Source organism: Tiliqua scincoides, chromosome 3, assembly GCF_035046505.1.
Source record: "Tiliqua scincoides isolate rTilSci1 chromosome 3, rTilSci1.hap2, whole genome shotgun sequence".
In the NCBI taxonomy this organism is placed as follows: domain Eukaryota; kingdom Metazoa; phylum Chordata; class Lepidosauria; order Squamata; family Scincidae; genus Tiliqua; species Tiliqua scincoides.
Genome location: NC_089823.1, coordinates 152,855,141 through 152,878,762, shown reverse-complemented (window position 1 = coordinate 152,878,762; position 23,622 = coordinate 152,855,141). Strand labels below are relative to the sequence as shown.

General features: G+C 43.7%; 1 protein-coding gene across 1 annotated transcript in view; it reads left to right on the top strand.

Annotated features, from left to right (window-relative positions):
* Window positions 1-23,622, top strand: part of CDH23 (cadherin related 23) — a 453,381-nt gene that overhangs the window by 46,030 nt on the left and 383,729 nt on the right. Inside the window, exons 3-5 of the mRNA XM_066621404.1 lie at window positions 11,051-11,193; window positions 14,883-14,930; window positions 15,831-15,923. Coding sequence (XP_066477501.1) covers window positions 11,051-11,193; window positions 14,883-14,930; window positions 15,831-15,923 — 284 coding nt within the window. The remainder of the gene's footprint in view (window positions 1-11,050; window positions 11,194-14,882; window positions 14,931-15,830; window positions 15,924-23,622) is intronic.

Genomic DNA, 23,622 nt, shown 5'->3' with positions numbered 1-23,622 from the left:
TCTCATAGTGATTTCCATTAAACACAATTAAATGGCATGAGATAGTTAAATTATACTGACAGTGTGATTCTACCTTGTGATTCGCTACATTGCTACAGTGGTAAGCAAGGACAATAATAATAGACAGACAATATATGTGAATTTCAAATTAATGTATTTCTTTTCTTACACTCCAACACAGCAGTATTCAGCGAGAAGCAAATATTGAAATTACTTTAAATTCTATGTCTAAAATTAGAGATTTTTTTTTCCACATACATAAGAAAATAAGAGCCCCACTGGATCAGGCCAAAGTCCCATCTAGTCCAGCTTCCTGTATTTCACAGTTGCCCACCAGATGCTTCAGGGAGCACACATACAACAAGAGACCTGATTCCTGGTGCCCTCCCTTGTATCTGGCATTCTAAGGTAGCCTACTTCTAAAATCAGGAGGTTTCACATACGCACCTCATGGCTTGGAACCCTTGATGGATTTTCCTCCAGAAATTTGTCCAATCCCCTTTTAAAGGCATCTAGGCCAGATGCCACCACCACATCCTGTGGCAAGGAGTTCCACAGACTAATTACATGCTGGGTAAAAAAATATTTTCTTTTGTCTGTCCTAACCCTCTCAACTCTCAGTTTTAGTGGATGTCCCCTGGTCCTGGTGTTGTGTGAGAGGGAAAACAACATCCCTCTATCCACTCTATCCATCCCCTGCATAATTTTGTATGTCTCAATCGTGTCCTCCCTTGGACACCTTTTTTTCTAGATTGAAGAGCCCCAAACACTGTAGCCTTTTCCTGTAAGGTGGTGCCCCAGCCTAGTAATCATTTTGGTTGCTCTCTTCTGCACCTTTTCCATTTCCACTATATCCTTTTTGAGATGTGGTGATGCAATACTTCAGGTGTGGCCTTATCATCAGTTTGTACAATGGCATTATAATATTAGCCATTTTATTCTCAGTACCTTTTCTAATGATCCCAAGCATGGAATAAGCCTTCTTCACCATTGCCACAGATTGGGTCAACACTTTCTTTGAGCAATCTCGCATCTCTGATTCCTCACAGTTCTTTTGTCTGGTGCAGATAACTTCAGGATGGTGTTGAGAACTGATCTACTGCTGCTGTCTCTTCTTTTGCATACTGAAGTCCTCTGAAGTAACAAATTTGCTGGCTTGTCAGTTAGTACCTGAGTCAGACTTGAAGTTTCTTAACCCAAAAATGTCATGCCAGTAGGATGGAGAACATAGAAGTTACTAGAAGCACAAAAGCTGATGGGTGTTTCATTGAAAACTATAGAAATTTTTTTAAAAAAATTATCTATATAAAATGGATTCAGTGCAACACTTTTTAAAAGCCAGATATTACAAAAGGTTTCATGTCCCTTACACAACAATCCAGTTCCTTCTTGAGTGACTATGAGACATGTTTCCATTTTACTTTAAAAACAAAATATACAGACTGTATCCTGAAAGAATCTAATGGAAAACTTTGCCTGTTCCACCTCATCAGACAAGCTGCTCAACATCCTTCATAAAATGGTATAAAATCAGAACAACAGACTTGATTTTGCAAAGTTGTTTGGAGGCTGCTGGGATTCAAATAGCTTCTCTCAAATACCTTTGTGTGAATGGGTGGCAGCAGCTACCTACTAGCATGAAGAGTGTGCATCAAGATCCAATCTGTTTGGGAGGCTAAAAAGTATCCCAAAGCGTGAAAGTCAGGGGTGGAGCAGCAGAAATTGAAATGAGGAAAGACAATGCAGAGAAAATGGGAGAGATGAAGTAATGGGAAAGAAAAACACCAAGAGAAACAGAGCGGGAAGTGAACAGGGACATCCCTACAAGCAGAAGAAGCTGTGAGGGCCAGCAAAAGTGCTAGTGTAGCACTTCTTCTCTGGATTTTAAAGCCAACCTTTAAAAGTCAACCTTCCTGCCACTTTTGAGTGCTTTGAAGGATTCTTCTTTAGCCAGCTGTTCCTTAACATGACTGGTTAAGGAACAACCAGGAGATATTGCAGAAACCCTGCACCCGCCTGACCATCCACTGTCATATCTGTCTACTCTGGAGGTTGGGGAGGGAAGAAGGAGGAGATGGTCAGAGAAGGAGGGAGAGAGCAGTCCTTCTGCCGAGAGTTTTCTTGCAGTCATGACTTCAAAATACTTACCATGTAGACTTGTGTCCATATACTGAAACATTTCCTGTCCCTGATTATATGCTTCCCCACACAAACAGGTGCCAGCCACATACAGAATTAGATGCCATGGAGAAGGTTTATTATTTACTATAGGCCTGTATTTGCAATGAGTGTGTCTGTCATGTATGCCCATAAAGGTCTGTCTGTCTGTAGGAGGTTAGGCTAGAATATTTCTATTTCCGTACTGAGGGAATTTTTTGGATGGAGGAATATTGAATCATGTGAGCTCACAGTTGCAATTTCAAGTGGTACAGCCAGACACAGGGTTATCACCCTAGTCAGAGTTAAGCTGAATCTTGAAATTTTGTTAGAAGCTATAAGAATGGCATCTTTTCAATAGGTGGGGGTGTGTGTGGAATTTTTACTTTTTGACCACCTAACTTATATTGAAGAAATCTGAATTTTCTCTTCTATGATTCATTAGACTTTAATGCTTGGTTTTACAAACCTGCTACCATGACTGATGGGGTAGTACGCCAATAGGGTGAAAACTTGGCTATACAAATGTAGTCTAATGTCAAGCAGACATCTGCCTATTTTCGAGTGTAAGTTCAGGAAAGAACAGTTCAGCTCTTTTGCCAAAGTCAAGAGTATAAAGACAAATAACTGCACCATAGATTTGTGTAGTAGAATTAGCAAACGTAGCACGTTTAGATGCAAGTGCTGTTTGGAACATTTGCCTCCACTGAGTTGTAACCTTCCCTGATCTTTCTATCCTATGGATATGGGCATGGTGTGTGTGTGTGTGGGGGGGGGGGGGGTTGTGTGGAGTTTCCATTTTCACACCCAGCTTCACACTCTGTCTTTCCTGAGCTGAGAAACGGCCTCTGGCAATGGAAGGGCTTTGCGTGTGTCATGTGGTCTGACCTTGGGCTAGAATTCCACAGGGCTTCCCCTAGCTTTGATAGCAAACCATGTTATGCATTTTTATCCACTTCATCTCATGATTCTGCCTCAACCTTTTCCAGTGCCTGCAGGGGAGAGAGAGATTTTCTCTTCTACAGTGATGAAATCAAAGTTCCTGCTGTCTTCCTTTTGCCTTTTATTGTCTCTCTTCTTTTGTAAATCTCCTTATGGTAAGCTCATAGAACTTGTGTTGCAAAGGACTGGCTTGTCCTCTTCTGCTTGAACACATGCAAAATGTTGTGATTTCTTCAGCCATCATGACAATCACAATTCCAAGTTTTCATAATGCTTGTTTCACACGTACACTTTAAAGATGCACCTCTACCATTTTTACATGTATGGTGTAAGAATACACAAATGCAACAAAGTGTATGCAAATACACAAATGCAAATACTTTATGTATTATACCACTACACTCAGCAAATACTAGGATTGGTTGCAGCTCCTCAGTGAGTGCGCACTCATGGCTGCAGCCCTTTGTGCATGGAAACACACTTGTTTTTAAAATGCATCTCTTTACTTACTCTACTTCACTTGAAGTATTTATATCCTGTTTTTCTTGTCCCTGTCAGGTAACCCAAAGTAGCTCATAAAAAAGTTAAAAAATTAAAATACATCTTAAAATTCAAAACGTACATCTACATTAAATGACTAATCTAAAAGCAAGGGTAAAAACAACCAATAGTCAAACAAAAACCAGTAGACAAATGGCAGCTAATCACACCTTAATGCAATCTGGGGGAAGGCCATAAAATCTCAATCAGACCTAGTCCTAAGTAAAAGCTAATTTGAATAAATATGTCTTTAAACCCCACCAAAACACTATCAAAGAAGAGGCAGTTGGCAGATCTTCAGTTAGGGAATTCCATAGCCTGGGTGCTGCCACTGAGGGGATGTCATCCTCAAGAGGGTGCTCTCTGATGATCTAAGGCAGGGGTCTCCAAACCCCAGCCTGGGGGCCAGATGAGTCCCACAGCAAGCCTCTTTCCAGCCCGCAGCCGACCTCTTGTCTCCTGAAAACCTCTGGCCCACTCAACTGAACATGACCAGAGCTGTGCTCTGATTGTATCTGGAGGATGTTCTGAGGGCCAGAGAGGTGGAATGAATGAGCCCATTCATTCATTTATTCACTCATCTAAGTTCCATCTTGAATTTATTTAAATTTTATATTTAATTTTTTTCCCTGGCCCTCCACACCACGCCAGATATTTGATACGGCCCTCTGGCCCAAAAGTTTGGAGACCCCTGATCTAAGGGGATGGGTTGTATTGTGTGGAAGAAAGTAGTCCTTCAGATAACCTGGTCCTAAATCATAAATGGCTTTAAAGGTACCATTGAATTGGGCCTGGAAATGAATTGACAGCCAGTCAGGCCTCAGAGCAACAGCCTGACAGAATTCCAAGCTCCAGTGACTACAAGAGCTGCTGCATTCTATACTAATTGCAGTTTCTGAATTGTCTTGAAGGGCAGCCCCACATAAAGCATGTTCCAGTAATACTACTGTGATTTCACTAGGGAAGTGGTTCCCAAACTTACCTGGGTCACAATGCCCCCACATTGTGGCAGCACCCAAAGATCTCCAAGGTGGCAGCACCCAAATCCCATGATACTTAGCAATATGAAAGGTGGCAGCACCTGGGGAACAGGAAGGAGGGCCAACAGGGACATACCATGGCACCCCTATGAGTGTGCAGGGCATTGCGGTGCACACTTTGGGACCTCCTGCACTAGGGCATGGACCACCGTGGTAAGAGCCAACAGACTTAGATATGGCTACAGCTAGCACAGCAGCCAAATAGGGCATAGGCACCCCTAGCTGTTTGTTGCTGTTTGATGATGATGATGATGATCATGATAATATATTGGTATTCAGTTTTGATGTATATTTTCTTTTTTTTTGCTTCACCTTAACTATTGTTTAGGTTTCTTTTCCCCACAATTTCTTTTCTACATTCTATTATTGCTTTACCCAGCAAGTACAGACATGCCCCTGTATCCACGGGGGTTCTGGAACCCCCCCCCCCCCATGGTTAAGTGAAACTGTGGCTACAAGGGAAAACCCCCTCACACACACACACTCTGGAGGTGAGGGAAGGTGAGCTTCTCTCGTCTCTGGAGGGTCTTCTGAGCCCAGCAAAGGCCTTGCGTGTCCACCTGCAGCCTGTGCTGGGCTCAGAATGCCTCCCCCAGGGGCTTTCCTAGCCCTCCAAATGCCTTTCAAGGGCATTAAAAATGCAACCAGATTTTTGGCTAACAACGGGAAGTTGTACTTTTTGCCCTCTGGGAGTCATTCAGAGCCTGACAAAGGCCACAGGCAGATGCATCTAGCCTCTACTGGGCTCAGAAAACCCTCTGGACCCCGAAGGGGGCACACGTGGAGGGGCAAGGACCCAAACCGCAGGTATGGAATTTGCAGATAAGAGGCTTCTCCTATATAAAGTTTTCCTTCTCTCTTTCCTTTTTCATTTGTGTCTTCATTTAGAGCAGTGTTTCTCACACATTTAGCACTGGAACTGACTTTTTAGAATGAGAATCTGTCAGGACCCACCAGAAGTGATGTCATGACTGGAAGTGACATCATCAAGCTGGAAATTTTTTAACAATCCTAGGCTGCAATCCTACCCACACTTACCCAGGAGTAAGTCCCACTTACTACTATTGTTAAAAGAATATACATAGTAGCTTATTAAAATACAGGTCTAACATTTCCCCAAATGCAGTCACATACATCAAGTGGCATCAAGTCTAATATAATAAAAATAAAATATTGAAATAAATGGGGAGCCACCTGAAATTGGCTCCCAACCCACAGTTTGAGAAACAATGATTTAGAATTTAATATGGGTGATATGTGATTCTGAATAGGATCTCCTGCTACTTTTAAAGGAACTGGGATGGGGGGATTTGAATCATAGTGCTGGGAGAATTTTTTTTTTTAAACCCTTGCCTGCTGCTTTCCTGATTAAAAATTATCTCTCCTACCCCAAAATTCCTGTTTGCTCTGAGGGGTAAATAGCAACTTGCTGTCTAGGTGTGTATAATCTTAACTGGAAAAGGGCAAAGGGTGCAAGGACAAAGGGTCACCTCCTCCAATGCTTTGGTCCCTATCTGAATTAGGGCTGCCTGCAGCTGTTATTCTCTATCTCTATAAAACCCAGGAGATCCTGTTCATGGATCTCTGGCTTCCTGTCTAGTTTGATTCTGAGATTGATGGATCTGTGCTCTTTGTATAGTGCTTCTTCATTTATTTTTTGGCACTGTGGTGAAAGGAATATGGGAGGGTTAGAGAGCCAAACTGGGCACAGTGCTTAGTGGTTAGCAATGGCCATTTGTTCTGTGCTTCCCCCCCCTTCCACTGGTCAGACTGGAATTTTGTGGTAGTGCAGTTGCTTTTCCAGTCACCACCCATGACTAAAAAGTCAGACAAGAAAAGACCACTCTGGGAAAAACCTCTCTCCCAGGCTAACAAAAACCTCTCAAAAATCTGATGAGTTCTACTTAAAGAACAGTACTTAAAGAATTCTACTCTACTTCTATTCTACTTAAAGAATAGAGGGCAGGAGGTCTGGCTCAGCTGGTAGAGCTGCCGCCTTGTATGCCTGAAGATCTGAGGCTGCCAGTTCGAATCAACCGGAAGTACCCAAGAACTGACGACACGTTGATATACTGATGAGCTGACCCTCGGTGGCAGAGAGGAGCTGCCGTCAAGTGGAGCGTGGGAGGCGAAGGGCCAGAGAGAGGCCAGACCGGGAAGGAATCCTGCTGGAACAAGGAGTTCTATGAAAGACTAGAACTAGTCAATTGTAAAAATCCCTACGGGGGTTTAGAACAGCCTGCCTATGTAAACCGCCTTGGATTAAAAGTCTAAGGAGAAATCTGACGACCAAAGAAAGGCGGTATATAAATACCTGTATAAATAAATAAATAAATAAATAAATAAATAGTAGTAACAGAAGTTGTGCAGTCTTGATAAGAGTGACAGCATGCTCCCTTCCTAACAAACTGAGACTAGGCAAGTATTCAGCAAAAAATAGAAGTTTATTAAAAGGGCTGGAATAACATGGATGCAGGAAAAAAACAACAAAGAAAAACAGGCTTAGTATAGGAAGCAGCAAGGAGATTCAAAATGGGGAAAGGAGTTGATGACGCAAATGGGCACAGAGGTTAAAGAGCAGGCAAAACAAAACATAAAATCCTTAAATAGCTGACTACTTCTGCATTACTTTTCCTTACTCAAGTTGCTCCAGGAATTTCACTCCCCCATTGAGTGGGAGTGCTTTTCGTAAAACGGTCACTGCTTTCAATGAGGGGCTGAGGCATCACCCACAGTGTACCTGTGCAAGACCTTATAAATCTTGGGTTTATCCAGTTGGATGACTTATGACCACTTCATTGTAACCACATTGGGGCACTGGTGGTGGCAGCAGGAAAGGTAATTACCCCATGCAGTCCTGATTTGAGTGCTGCAATCCTGATCTGGATCAGATCCCTCAAAGCTGTGTGTGTGTGTGTGGGGTTGGCTGGGTGGGTGGGTGCGTGAGTGAAAGAAGAGGTCGCTCTGGTTGGAAGCATTCCTCTTAACACATTTAGGTGCAGATCCAGTTACCCACAGTCCTTGGGACATTGGAAGTTACTTAAATACAAGACTCTTCTTTCCTAACCAGCAAAACGCCTTTGTTGCCTAGAAGAAAAGATATTGAAAATATCTCAACTGATTTTCTTTAAATATTTTTGGTGGTGCTGAATTCTGGCTCTTGCATTTCTGCTTGGTACTTCTGAGGAGCATGTGAAGACAATGCAGACAGAGATCGTATTCCTAGCAGCCTGTGGTTTCTGACATAAATAAGACACTGGCAATGTTGTTTGACATTCTCATCTCAAATGCAAAGTTACAAAAATTACACTTTTAAATTAGTTATTTCAGGAATGGCCACTTGTAATTACCTTTGAGTGCTATACTGGCTTCTTTTGAATGCTAAAAATGATTATTTCTAGCAGTGGATAATCATTGATAAATGGATAAAGAGTGATAGAATTACAGGTTTGGTGACAGCTGATGGGGCTTAGTCTTAGTTTCATTTATTATCCACAGGTGTTCAGTCTCTAAACATTTAGGATGATCTGTTTGTACTATAATTGTGCCACCCATTTTCATTGTATCCATATTCCACTTTGTGAAGGGCCCTTGCATGATTTAAGAAATGCACCAAATAATTGCATTTTTGTTTCTGTTGTGCTAGTGCCTTATTACTCCTGTTAAGAAAAAACTAGTATGCCAAAGAGCATACATTTAAAAGATTGCTCTGTTGTAAGATGGTATGAAAGAAATTGAAATGTCAGTCCTCATTATGTCAATGACGTAGCATCCCGGCTTTTTTGCAAATTTTTGTGGCATCCTTTTGAAATCTCACATTGTTCCCTCAAATTTTTCCTCCGCCTTATTTTTACAGTGTTCCAGGTCCTTTTTTTTGGGGGGGGGGGGAAGTATCATATGGGGAGTTTCAAAGGGACCTAGTTCAAGGATGTTGCTTTGGGTAGTAAAAAAAAAAAAGGAGACTTTTCTCTACATTTGTTTCATTTCCAGTAGCAGCCTTTAATGGAGAGGTTTGTGCATTAGAGAGATGCATGTCTTCACATGTGAGAGAACACATGTACTGTACATGCATGTGCTTGGATATAGAGCAAACCCAAGTAAAAATTTCCCATATCAATTGAGTTTATCATACTGTTTTTTGGACTCTCATAAGCACATTTTTATGACAACTTCTGCCCTATGAAAATACAGTTCCTGGTGGCTGAGTATGGAAGTGTCACTGAATTGGGAGTAAGGGAGAGACTGCAGACCAGCTGATGTTTTTTTACTTTATGTTGCTGATGGCTTGCATGTCAAATTTGTACTCCAGGGAATGCATAAATTCTTTCCAACTTTCTTGAGGCTGACTCAGCTGAGGGGCTACTGCAGGTCCTGAGCTAAATTGGCTTTTCCATGAACACCAATTCCATCCCATCAAGAAGTGCCGTCTTTTTACTGAGTGCTGATCCAAAGTTAACTTTGCTAAAGAGAATAGCTGTAATATTTGAGGGCTTTGCTTCAGAGAAAGCCTGAGCTGTTTGAGAAGCTGTTTTTGAATATCTGATTTTAAAGATGCGGATGTGTTGGAGCCCTCGATAATGATTTTCCAAAATCCAACAATTTCTTTAAGGAAAAAACATCCAGAAGATTGGCCATGGAGCAGCCCAATCCTGAGCTCCCGTGGCGTGCAGCTTCGGCGGCACCAAAAACGGCTGCCGCTGCATCCTGCACTCCATGGGCTACCGCGGGCGGCACCTCAGGAGAAGGGGACTTTCGTCCCCTTTCCCAGGTAAGGGAGCCCCGCAATGGGGCTACTCAATTCAGGTAAAAGTGTTTGTGTACCGAGCCCCACACAAATGGACAGGACAGGAGCTCCACTAGACCTGCCTGCCTCCTTCCCCGCTCCCTCCCCCCAGCATGGATCCCACCTGCCCCCCCCTCTCCCCACCCTCTGCCTTCCTCCCCCCTTCCCGGAACAGCTTCTCCCTGCCTACGCCCTGCCGCTGCTTACCGTGCCATGGCTCAGCGGTCCATGCGACCGCCGAGCAGTGGAGGCCGGGCGCCTACCCGGTGCTAGCCCAGCACTGGCCAGTAAGACAGTGTGCACCGGTGGTAAGCTGGCACATCGAGTCCAGGATTGGACTCTTAGTCTGTAGCATAGATAAAATAAATTCCTTTGACACGATAAAGTCTAACAGATTTCTGGTGGCTGGAGCCATTTTCACAGATACATCAGTTGGATCATGGAAGTATACTTAAATATTGCTATAGAATTTTTACTTACTCCTCTCCCCCACATCACTTTCCATCACTTCCTGTTGTGTTTCCAGTACAAAATACCCTCCCATACACACATTTCAATCTACCTAAGTTGCCCCCTTAAATTCCTTCCCCTACTACCCAAAGCCAGTGCAATTGTGCAGTGCAGATATCTTGTGTTCCACTGATTTGTATGCAGATGTATTGTGCTTTTTTCCCTTCCAAGTATAAAATAAAAGTCCAAGTAAATCTTGGATTGTAAATCTGAAAGCTGGGCCATGTGTGTTTGATTCTAGTCTTTATAAGTTGAACTATCCACATTTCATCACAGCATTGAAAGCAGAAATTATGCAAAATTCTACCAGCTGAGGCCCCAATCCAGAGTATTTCTGATCTCTCTGTCTAATAGTTGCCTGAGCCATACAACTCAAGTCACACTCTCCTTACGGCATGTCTGCGGGCATTAGTGCTGGCCCAGCATTGGAGCTGGCCCAGCACGAGCCCATGCTGGGACAGCATTGGTTGGAGGCTGACGGTCTGCCACCCAGTGCTCACTTGGAGTGCGGGGTGGTGGAGAGGTAAGTTGGGGTTGGGGGAGGTGGGGAGGAGGCGTTCCAGGGCGAGCAGAGGACAGGGGATGGTGTGGCGGAGGAGGAACAGGGCGGTAGTGGGGTGGGACCTGCGGAGCTCGCTTTGCTGGATCCAAAGTCCCATGTCAGGCCTCATGGCCCGACACAAATCATCTTGATTCTGCACCTGCTAAATAGCCTACACAGAGTCGAGAAGCCCCATTGTGCGACCGTTTCCCTTACCTGGGGAAAGGGGACAATTGTCCCCTTCTCCTGAGGAGCTATTGACAGCTGCCCGATGTGCTCAGGATGCTGCGGCAACTATTTGGTGCCGTGGCAACCATGCGCGCCGGGCAGTTCAGGATTGGGCTGTAAATTTCCATGATCCTCACTGTCTACATCATGAAGTTGATAACTTTTCCTATGAAAAATTATCATATTACATTTATTACTCTTTAAAATGCATAGGACTCCTGTTTTTATCACGAAAGCAGTGATGTGACTACAGCTCCTTTGCGACGCTGCTAATATGTTCATGTTTTTTTTCCTCTTGTGTTCATGTAGGTTCATCAGTGACACAGCTGCTTGCCCGTGACTTAGACAATGATCCTCTTGTTTTTGGAGTTGTTGGAGAGGAAGCTAGCCGATTCTTTGCAGTGGAGAGTATGACTGGAGTTGTATGGCTCAGGCAACCATTAGACAGAGAGGTAAGAAATGTCATATTTCTTTTAAATGTTATTGTATCAGGACTTGACCCCACAATGAGTCTTAATTTGCTGAACTAAGGGGACCAAATGGGGTTTTGGCCTGGGCACTGCCATCTGACAATGGGCAAAGTAAAGAACTGCAGAGAGACCACCCATTCCAGCCAAGGAAGCTTCCTTTTAGCAATAGGTCAGTGTCTGTTTGTGATACTCCCTGTCCTCTATATTGATTACTGTGTCAGAGCCACTGTGAGGCTTGACTTTATTGCTGGTCATAGGCTGCCTTGATTGGGCTTGGCAGTATGCCCAGCACTTCGGGCCAAACAACATATGATGCAAAATGTTTCACTGTGTAGTTACAAGCTTATGTTTATTTAAATGTAGGAGCTTTGCAAGGTTACAAGTTCTACTGGGAGATAAAGTGCGTTTAAGTCCTTAGTGCCTAGCAGGGATGTGCTAAAGGCACTGAACCTGAGTCGCGAGTAAGTGACCCTGTGGCTCAACTTGTGAGTTGTAACACATATGCACCTTTCACGACTGGTGAAAAATTTCGCATTGTGACTTGAAACTCAGAATTTTTTGTGAACTGAGTCAGAGTGAAGCCCCTGCCTTCTGGTCCCCCCAGCTTTGTGCAACCAAAAAATAAAAAACTAGCAGCCTTCCTTCTCCCCTCAATCCCCCTGCCCCACCTCCTGGAACCAGCCTACCTTCCTCCCACCATGCCTGTTGCTGCCTTCAGTCTGAAGGTTGGCTTCTGGATTGCCCACTAGGTTTTTGGTGTGACATGGAAGTGGTAAAAAAAAAAAAAAAAAAGTAAGCTACACCATTTGCTCCCCTCTCCATCTGTACATCCCAGTCAGCTTTGGGAAGCCGGCTTCTTTCCTTTATCATCTGCAGTGCCCACAGGCTCGTAGAGCATTCTCCCTTGCGAGATGCAATGCCTTTCCATCAGCTCTGCTAGCGGGCAGGTTAAGTGGCATTCCCTACTCAGAAAGAAGATGTACCTGTGACAGGAATTGTGTGGAGACATTACATCATATATTTTTTTACTGCCCACTCCATGATACCCTTCGTAAGATCTATCTGGCTCCACTGCTGAACAAAATGCAGGGCTGGGAGGATTCATTTAAATTACAAACTCTTCTTTCCATAGAGGAAACTGACTCTCTTGACAAGGTTGCCAACTTTGTTTCTGGGATTCTGGCAGGACGGAATTCTGGGTCTTCCGCTATATTATGGTGAATAGGGGGAGGGGGTATTGGATGATTACGAGTGCTTTATTTTATTGTGTGTGTGTTCTGAATGTTTAATGTTTGGTTGTTGTTTTGTATTTCCATTATCTATGCCAATAAAGGTCTTATGTGTATGTATGTATGTAAAAAAGTAAGCTAAAGCACACACTTATACAAGAGACTCTAATCATTTTGAGTCCAGACTCTTTTTGAGTCAGTAGGCGTGAGTTGCAAGTCATGTTGGGGTCAGTGACATCCACAACTCAAGTCAATTCGTCAAAAACAGCATTTTTGTGTGACTCTGAGTCGAGTGCCCATCCCTACTGCCTAGTAAGAGTTGTCTGCTCTGTGTAAGCCGAGAATGCTAGGGAGAATGGTCAAGAAATGGGATGTCTAAAGGAAGCAGGAAAAGTGGAGGTCTGAATTGTGGCATCTGGGTGTTGGACAGCCCAGTTCTAACTAAATCCCTGTGTGGTGGTGCTAGTGCGATGTCCATTGCATTCCATGGGGAATTTTTGGCCACTGGAGGCCTTCTTGGGTTAAGGGGACATTCATAAGGCCCCTAGATGGTCTTAATGACTTGGGCGGGTCTTTGACTGTCTGCTGGTGCATGGGGGACCTCTCTGGCTTCCCTGTTAATAGCCCGGCAGTCTACGCCAGTGGAGACTGCTTTGTGACTGCCATATGCTGGTGCTCAGTCGGCATAGAATTGGGTAATAAATGAAAGTGTGTTTGGAGATGGAGATAGGTATGAACTGGAAGCTAAAGGTGATGATGAAAGTAAGTGGGAATATGAAATAGAAATAAAAAGAAGCAATAAAGAAGACTTGGAAAAGGAAGGTAAATATTCAGCATAAGGAAAGAAAAGTGGAAAAGAAACTTCTACAAAATATAGAAATAATACTGAAGGAAAATAGCTGAATAATTTTGGAGGGATAGTATAAACGGGACAAGTGGAAGGGATGTACATTTTAAAAGCAAAAATTTTCTTGCTAGAAAAGGAAGATGTAGAATGGAATATTCTGTTTAACAGAAATTAGCCTGGAGTCAGGCAGAGAGGGTAGACTAATTGCTGTCCTTGCCTGTCAGTTTTATATTCACCAACATCCTCCCAGTTGGTATCTTTTGCCAGTTTCCACCCTTCTTGTTGCAGTGGGTGAAGGGAGGGGAGGGATGAGAAAAGGCAGTAATGGAAGGAATGACAGAGTGTCTTCCTGAGACAAATGGATGATGTCTCCTTTATCCTTGACATTTGGCTTTCACAGACTGGCTGCAGGCGTTGCCCTGAGGCAGGAGCTAAATTCCATATAGTCTCGTTTCAGATTACATTGCCTGAACGTTCATAGAGGAGGAAAGCACGTGTTGTGGTAAACTATCCTATGAAGCCCCTCCAGGATAAACAATTGTCATGGCTAAAGAGAAGGGAAACTGAAGGTCTGAGAAGTACAATTTTCTGACTAAGATGAACACTGTCCCTATTGGAAATCTACCGGTTTATCAGCGAATAGAAACATTCTTTTCATTTGGGCTGTTTCTCCCACATACTGAGACATTGGCCCAGTAAACCTCAGAATACCCCAATTGGTGGTTTTGCAAAAATACTAGTAAGCGTTCCAGTTCACATCATCCTTTCATTAAAACATTGTATAAATGGAGTCCATTGATTTTGTCCCCACTCTGTCCTATTAATATTCAGGCTATTTTATTTTGTGTTGTGCCAGGGGCGCTTGATTTGTGAGCTTATTCTAAAAAATTTTAAGTCCTTTGCCTAAAGCTGGCAACTGTGTATATATTTTCCCCTTTCAGGTTTTCTCCTGTCGTGTTGAAACAACAGAGGAAGTCTGTTCTCTGTCTTCATCTGAGCCTTACCTGATATGCTTCATAGTTTGCAAACAACTTTCTATCTCCCTTCCTCATACACACTTTGTGTTTTACAACCATGTTCCTCTAGTACTTTTTCAACAACTGTTGTTGTGAACATTTCTTGTTATAGCAGTACTACATAAATTCAGGGCACAATCCTAACCAGGTCTACTCAGAAGTAAGTCTTATTTTGTTCAATGGGGCTTACTCTCAGGAAAGTGTGGTTAGGATTGCAGCCTCAGATATACAAACATTTTCTGGAAGAAACTTTCGTAATTAAGAAAGCTGAATTGTCTTATCTGCATAGTATCTGATTTTCATTAATTTTTTGTTCTGTCCTTTGAACACTCTGCTACTTGTCTGGAGAAAAGGCATCATCTGTCTGCTGTTAGTCAACTCGCTGGAGTTCTCCTTGATATCCATGGTATTACTATCAGTGCTGTCTTGTACTGAGTTTTTGTAGATATTCCTGGGATGCCTCTTTGTCTTCCTGCAGGCTACAAAAGCATGTAATTATATTTCGCTCAAGTCCAAAGCCTTCTATCAACAGATTACCATTGTGGCATTTCTAATTATATCATCTTTTTCTCATTTCAGAGTAAGTCAGAATTCACAGTTGAGTTTTCTGTCAGCGACAGCCAAGGGGTAAGCATGACATTTGTTCCATGATTTAAGATGAAGACCTGATTTGGATGGCACACTCTGTGGGGAGTAGAACTGTTGCAGTCCCAGCAACTTCCTGAAGGAGGAGCCCTAGGGTACAAGAGTATGGGTTTAGTGAGGGGAACACACAGGCGTTTGAGGTTTAACTTATGTCAGCATAGTATGGTATGAAACAGGTGGAAATATGAAATCCTCCAGGCGGAAACCTCCAAGTTTTGTTTTTTCCTTGTACAGTATGTAAACACTGTGGTGATGTTTTCTGTGTATATTTTGTGCCCACCATACTGTATTATATTCTAGAAAGAAACAGCTTTCTGGGGAATGGAACAGCCAGTTGTATTAATTCAGAAGTGCATATTTCCCCCCCAATGAAATATTGGTGCCCATATACATAAGTGCAAAGGAAGAGCACTTTATAAGAACATAGCTTTGAAGTCCCTTCTAATGCCTTTTCTCCATTCACAATTCTGAAATGCTTCTAAGGATGCAACTAGGAGGAGGGCTGTTGATCTGTGTCACTGTAATCAGAAAATTGTATATGTGAGGAGTCTTCGTAATATGCACGTGGTCAGATGTGAATCTTGGGCACATGTCTGGAGATGCTATGGAAAGCTGCATTTCCATTCATGTAGCTCACATCTTGACTAGTAACATGTTATAAAAGTGCAACCATTTTCTAGCAGCCTATCTGTATGTATTTTCAGACTGCAAGTAGGGAAAAGTATTACTTCCATTAGGGACATTTTCAATCAATGAGGTAAAACTGACCTTTTAAAGCAAGGATTTCTGCTTAAGTTTCTGCAGTCTCTGATCTCCACATTAACTGAAGAAAATGCCAGCAATATGGTTAACTGAAATCCATTATCTTCATGTGGATCACAGGTGATCAAGGGGTCAGTGAATATTCAAGTGGGAGACGTGAATGACAATGCACCAAGGTTTCACAATCAACCATACAGTGTCCGCATCCCTGAGGTAGGAACTAATTTTCTTTTTTTCCTTTTGAAGAGCTCCTTATTACTATTACTATTACTATTATAAAAAACTACTGCAGTTGACTGCAATAGGGTTTTTTCTTCAGCTTATGTGAAGTAGTAGAAGTTTACCTTTATCTGGTCAGAGAAAAGTGTCAGTGTTTCAGGATGGTATTTGAGAATTCAAAGTCTGCGTATCTCCAGCTTTCCAAGTTGTTCACCATTCCCCTGACTGTTGTAGTCATACTTCATTGGCACTCGACCATGCCAATGAGAATGTATGAGACGGAGAGTGCAACTGAGCCACCTCTAGAAATTTACGTGTAGACATTATTGCAATATGAATGGTTCATTAATAAACTGGCTGCTTGGCATCCTGCTCTGATTATGCTTTGATCTTTTGCTCCACCATCCCCAAGTGTGTAAGGATCCTTCATTAGTCTGCTTGTTGTACTGTTGGCCTGTAAGCAGAGTTCCCTCTATGTTCCATCTGTTTTAAAATGACTCAAATTATCTGAAGTGTTCCTTTGCAATTGGCATTGGGTTGGAAGCAGCGCATCTTTTTTGAGAATTGAGTTCATAACATACTTGCTTTTGAAATTTATGGTTTAGATATAGAGAAAGGCTGGAAATACATATATAATACACCCAAAACGTTGCTGTGTTTTGAAATAATTTTGGAAAGTGGGAGAAATTTCTTTGATGTCTTGATTCATCTTGTTAAAAAAATTATTTAGGTCCAAAATGACTTGCCTCCACATGATATGTTTGGTGCCTGAAAACTCTGCATGCTTGAACTTGCACTACTAGAGAAAATACTTTAGAGATTAGGGGTGAGCTAGACACTAAAAAAGAAGTAGAGCTGCCACTGCTCCATGTCTCTTTACACTCTTATTCTGGGTAATATCTAATACAAACAATGCATGACATGAGGACATCTTCATTCTCCACCTCTAGTAACTTACATGTAGAAATACCCTTGACTGAAGAACGGTACACTCCTTCTATCTGGGATGGTCATCCTCTTCCACCAAGCGCGCAGCTTCAGGAGGGACGCACATGGAGTGGTGAGGAGGGAAGGGGACAACCACCCAGCCAGATCAGCCGAATCAACCCTGGCAATCAATGGCCCACCTACTTATGTTTCTTATTTAATTCACAGGAACGGAGAGCCTTCTCCCTGGCACGTTGCGATGTTATGCCATCCAATTTTACATTGGGGAGATACAATGGCCTGAGTGTGCAAGCAGGGGTGTGTAGCTGCAACTCTCTGGACACTGAATCTCTTTCACGTATGGTTCTAGCTTGCAAATGGTTGACGATCTGTGTTCACAGTTTCTCAGGCCATTTTTGTCTTCCATATGTGGGTCGGGTGACTTCGTGCTACATCAGTTGCTATTAGGAAAGGATGACGCATGTTTGCATGCCAGGTTGCAAAATTTCTTTACTCAATTTTGAGGAAGCTCGGTATAAGTAAGAGTGGTGTATTGGTTGGGTACATGGGCTGTTTTAGGTGTGGTTTAAGTGTATTGTCTTATGTTATGTTTTATTTTATGCCAATAAAAGGTTCTTGAATCTGAATCTACATGTAGAAATTATTGCAATATGAATGCAATAAACTGGCTGCTTGGCATTCTTGGAATGCAGATACCGGGGCATGTTTGTATGTATGTTTGAGGAACTGTGTCTTCAGTATACAAAAGTATAATCTGTTTCTGGCTGAATTCAAAATTTGAAGATTTGCCTGGTTCTCTAATAGGCCCTGAACCAAGTTAGCTCAGAAGTTGGTTTCTTGGATTACAGAAAACAAAGGAGAGCACTGGTCACTCTTCCCTCTTTTGTTGGCCAAGATAAGTGAGCCTTAATTATGACAATGCTGTGGGCTGCATTGGTAGAGATGAACTTCAAATTAGATCATAACTTAGACATCACATCAGGAGTGGAAGGACACCTTATTGGCTGGTAGGGGGAGAGAGATGTTGCACAATGATGTTGTCTTATACTTTTTTGTATTTGATATTGTGATGGTCCAGTGCGGTCTTATGGCCCACTTTAATGGCAACACACAGAAAGGGGAAGTTTACACCCCCGAATCCTGGGTACACCTATGATGTTCTACCTCACTCTATCATCCACCTCCCAATTGGGAAAGCTCCCAGTTCATAGTTCTTTTAGTATGGAACTCAAGAGACCAAATGGCAAGACAAATCTCAATTTCTTTTCACCTACACCTGCCCAGGATAGCGCTAACCCTGAGAAGCTATCAGAGATGGGGGGGGGGGGGAGGTAGATATTTGCTTTGAACTAACAAACTGGACAAGCAAAGTGTAAAAATAACAACAGTTTATTTAAAATGAATAAAAAAAGGAATTGGTCAAAACAGACACAAACAGGCAGTTTCAACTGGATAAAGAGAGGTCTTTAGAGAGACCTCTCAAGAGAGTTAGAGGCAAATAAAAGCAATAAAGTCATACATGGTTTATCTGCACATAAGTTTCCTCGTTTATTTCCAATGGAAGCTTATTTTCAATGGAAAGTTTCCAATGGAAGTTTATTTCCAATGGAAGCTTATTTTCAAAGGAGGGGCCTTTGGCAATGGGGCAGTGTTTGTCAGTGTTTCCTTGCCAATGTGTGAATGAAGACTTAAACATTCTACTCCTTTGAAGACTTCCTCTCACACTTTTGCTTCCCAGTCAGCACTCATCATTCATCACTGAACTTAAAGGGGAAAAGGTGTGATTGAGTTCTGTCTTTGAGAGACTATGCCTTTAAAATATATCCTGCCTACAAATGGTGAAACACAAGGTCTTTTGATTTGCTTTGTGCTACCGGCCTGGAGTTTTGAACTGCTTTCCCACTTCCTGACCACAATTTAGCTGTAAATTACCTGCCCATCATAACATTAATTTTGAATCCTTGTTTGTTGGCAACCTTCAGTCTCGAAAGACTATGGTATCGCGCTCTGAATGGTGGTTCTGAATCCTTGACATTCTACTTAAATAGTAATGATGACTCCCCAAAGAAACATCAGCTGCCTCTACTGTGTGTTATAGAGCAGGGTTGTCAAGCTTGTTTCATTCAGCAGGCTGACTTGCATTCATGGTGCCTGCTGAGGGCCAGAAGTGATGACGTTAAACAAAAAGTGATGTCATTAAGCAGAACATGACCAAAAACAAGCATTCCCTGGTGGAGACGGGGGCATTCCTGACAGATGGGAATGTCCCTCGTCGTGTCCTATAGGCAGATCAAAACCCAAAGGGTGGAGCTCCCTGTGCGAGGGAACCAGGACCCAGATTGTTCCTACCTCGCACACAGGCTGGTCGCCCTTTGGAGCTCTCTAGCACAGCACGCCTGTTTTTCTCTTCTTCCGTGCCTTCTCCCTCCCCCTCGGGCTTGTCGGCTGGGGCGAAGGGAGGCTTATCCAGAGCAGGCGGGCACTCTCTACTCAGCAGCACTTCCAGCCTGCCTCCGTGTCTTGCCGCTCCGAGGTTCCCCAAGTGTCGCAGCCCCGCGCCTGCCTCCAGGGACGCAGCAGCAGTAGACTTTTTGGTGAGCCTGGTCCGCGCCTCTCAGAGGTGGCCGCAGGGAGCGGGAGGTGATCACCTCCCCCCGCAGGTCTACCCAGCGCTACTGCAGTGTGTGGGGGAGATCAGGCAGCCTTTTCTTAAGTCCCTTGGCGCCCAGGCTGCTCAGCGCACCCCAGCTTCAAGCGCCTCCACTGAGGTGCGGGCACCATTTTGAGCTGCCTACTGCTGCCTACTGGTACCTGCTGGTGCCTGGTCCCACTGGTGGCCAAATTTGCAACCACTGCACAATGGAAATGTGGTCCCCATTCTGTTACCGAAAGGGCTGTTCTGGTTTAGGGGGATTATTACACTGCTCGGTTGGAACATCGGACCTTAAGACTGGATGCAAACCAGCATCCTGCAGCAATTCCTTTTTGCTTAAAGAGGAGACTGAGAGAAAAGTAATTTCCAATAAAAGATTGTTTTATTATTGAAAAAAAAGAAGATAAAAATAATGCATGTGGAGAAATGATAGGGATACATTTCTTTGTCCTCCTCATAATTGAATACAGTGTACCTAGCTTTCGTGGTGGTTACATGTGAGGTGTATTTGGTGCAGCCGAAGAAATCAGAAAAGGGAGGGGAGTTGTAGGGAAGGCTTTCAGGGGCTCTTGCTCTGCCAACCCCAGCTACTAACTAAAGATGGGGAGAGAGGAGCAAAAATGGGGGGGGGGGGAATGAAAGAGTTCAAAGTGCAAAGTACAGCTACCTGTCTGGGTGTCTCGTCCTTGAGCAGCAGGTTCTGTGAGCAGCACGAGGACACTCGGGGAGTGACCAAATGTTTGGACACTCAGGGAGTGACCCCTTGTTGGGGCACTCAGTAGAGTGACCATTTGCTCGTCAAACCCCTTTAAAATACTATAAGGATATTTAAAAGTTGCTTATGTGTAGGCAAAAATGTTTGGGGATCAGGATGGAGGTACATCTGTTATCAGCTCAAAATGCAAATATCAGGGAGGTTGCTGGCTGGCATACTGAAGGGGGAACTTTACAATGACTAAACAGGGCTAGCAGTGTTAGCTAAAATACAGATCAGTCCCTGGTGCCAGGGGGTGTCTGGAACTTAAAATGAGTGTTACATAAGTTAATGTAAAATACAGGTAATCCAGTGTGTTGGTACAAAATACAGAAGTTAGTCCAATTTGCATTCAGGAAAGCAAACACAAACTGTAGATTCAATGGAAAGGTGCATGTTTGTTGGCATCCTTCAGTCTCGAAAGACTATGGTATCACGCTCTGAATGGTGGTCCTGGAACAGAGTGTCCTCTCCAGTGCGTGAAGCCTGGGTAGATATGGAGGATAGACTGTTTCCCATGCAGCAAATCCCCCCCTCTATGTCACTGAAATGGTCCAATGGAAAGGCAGAGGCCAATATGGTTGGTTCCAGCGGCGTCGCAGGAGTTGCCAGAATGTGACTGTGTTCAGCCATGAACTGCCTCAGGGACTCCGGCTCCAAATTTTGGAGCTCCAGCAGTGGAGGTTTGGGATCAGAGTTTTCCTTCTCTCAGATGGGCTGCCTTCCCAGGCTAATGAGTCCCATCTACCCGGTGGCTGTTTAGTCGCCTCTTACACGACAAGTACAGCCAAACTGAGGGCCTGTTCTTATCCCCAGCCCCCAGGGGAAAAGGTGCATGACAGGATTACCAAATTGCATTCTGCTAGAGAAACAAAGTGAGATTATCATAACCAAGAGTCTGAGTCCTGACCAAAGTTGAAACAATGCTTGTAGGTCAGAGTTCATCTTGTGCTGGTATCCATATATGAAGGCCTGTGAAATGTTTTTTTTTGATATTAAAGTAGCACAACTAGAAATAAAATAAAATGGGAGGATTTTCTTGTAACAGTTCGGACCACATCTTTCCATTGTACCTGGATGCCGCGTGTAGTCTTCCTTGATCGGGGGTCAGAGACACTCTGGGCAGTCGTGTCTGCTGCCCTGCATCCCAGAAGGCTGCGTGACAGGATGTCTGGACAGACATGACTACCCAGAGCGTCTCTGTCTCCTGATCAAGGAGGACTATATGCAGTGCCTGGGTGAAACAGTAAGGTCTGTTCACCGAGCATATGGATTCATCCAAAGCCTGGATCCAGACCCCAGGCCAGGGTTCAAGCAGCCCTGCTCTAGTGCATGAAGAAGAAAAGCTGCCACTCCTGCTACAGTCACCAGTTTTGCCTGGCATGCTGCTTAGAGAAGCAGCCAGGTGTCAAGGAAAGGCAGTGTGTCCATGCTCCCCTCATCCTGTTGGAAATAAGCAGGATAGTGCAGACAAAGAGGGTAGGCTCCAGATCACCATTCCCTGCCTCTTATTGCCAACCCAGCTGCTTTCCTAAGCAGCAGGGTGAGAGAGGAGGTGACCGTAGTGTGGAGTGCATGCAAGATTTTTCAAGATTTTGATTGATTGTGGGGATACATATACCAGACATGGCTTCCAGTTCTACTCAAGCAGGTCATAAGAACATAAGAAGAGCCCTGCTGGATCAGGGCAAAGGCCCATCTAGTCCAGCTTCCTGTATCTCACAGCGGCCCACCAAATGCCCCAGGGAGCACACAAGACAACAGACACAATCTGCATCCCGGTGCCCTCCCCTGCATCTGGCAATCAGAGGCAACCTGCTTCTAAAACGAAGAGCTTGCACATACCTACTATGACCTGACATAGGATGTGTCATAACGGAAGCAAAGCCAGCGTTTTATTTTGTGCCTTTGGTTTTTTTGAGAGATAGGCAAGAGACAAGAAAACAGAAAGATATGGAGAAAATGTGGGGTTGAAAGGAGAGAGAGAAGTAGAAAGATAAAAATAGTAAGCAGATAGTATACTTTAGGGCCCTATGTTGCAGGCTGATGTTAGTGGTGGATTGTGGTCTGAAAAGGCTAAGGCTACTGCTCTGGAGTGAAAGAGTTCTGCAAACCTGCCTAGGAGCAAATCTTTACCTATATAACATTACAAATGCTGGAAAAGAGACACTGACCCAGCACCAGCTAGCTATCTTATTTCTTCGAGACGGCATGGATATGCAGTAGACACTGAGGTGGAAAGTGTAAGAAGGAAAGACAGCTGTATTGCAAACACGCCCTTGCACAGACTACTAATTAGTAATATTTGTAGGCGCTGAAAGCAGTTTTTTCTTTGTTTTGCTTTGACATGAATAATCCTCTCGGTTGCAGCACTTCCAGCAAAAGGGGTAGAGCAGTAGGAAAAGGCTATTCAAATTTACTGCTGTTGTTGGCAGCTGGAACATCGGAAAAAAGATCAGCGTGAATAAGTGGAATACGAAATAAACTTGCCTCCTAAAATACTGATTTAAAATATGCATAACACTGCTTTATCAAGTGGGTTTTGTTTGGTGAATGTAAATTGTATGAGGCTGGAAGAGGCACTGTGCTTTGTGGCTCAGTGAAGGAAGATTTTGTGACCAGTTTGGACATTGCATGTTGGAGGAATTGGAACCACAGTGTGTTGGTGAAATTGGAGCAAGAGTGCCTGGCAGTGTCAGGCATACATCCTGAGAAGCACAGTGATGTGAATAAAGGCTGAAGTCAGACAAGATGGAACTACAGTGAGCTGGAAGATGGGCCAAGCAGGTCTGAGAGAGAAAGAGATGCAAAAGCAATTGCATTAGGCAAACTGGATGCTGGTTGCATATAAGGGCTGAGAGGCAAAATGCCGGGACTCAGGGCCCAATCCTATCCAACTTCCCAGCACTGATGCAGCTATTCCAATTGGGCATGCACTGTATCCTGTGGTGGTGGGGCAGTCATGGCGCCCTCCTCAAGGTAAGGGAATCTTTGTTCCTTTACCTCAGTGTTGCACTGCAGTTGCATCAGCACTGGAAAGTGGGATAGGATTGGGCCCTCAAACACACAATGTGCCTTGAAGCTAGAACGTAAGGGCTGGGGACTCAGCCTGTCTCAATATCCCTGTATGTCACCACCCATCTCTAGTCAAAAGTGGAAACTAAGGGACTAGCTATAAACAAGGAATCCTCTTTCTAATAAGAGGCTAGCATAGTTCTTGCCGTGCTTCTTGACCTTTACACAAGTTACCCGGTTGGACTTGCTCATAAAGCAAAACACATACCTTGCTCTGTTTTTCCCTGTGAGAGACTGCCCATGCCCTTACACCTGTCTGCCTG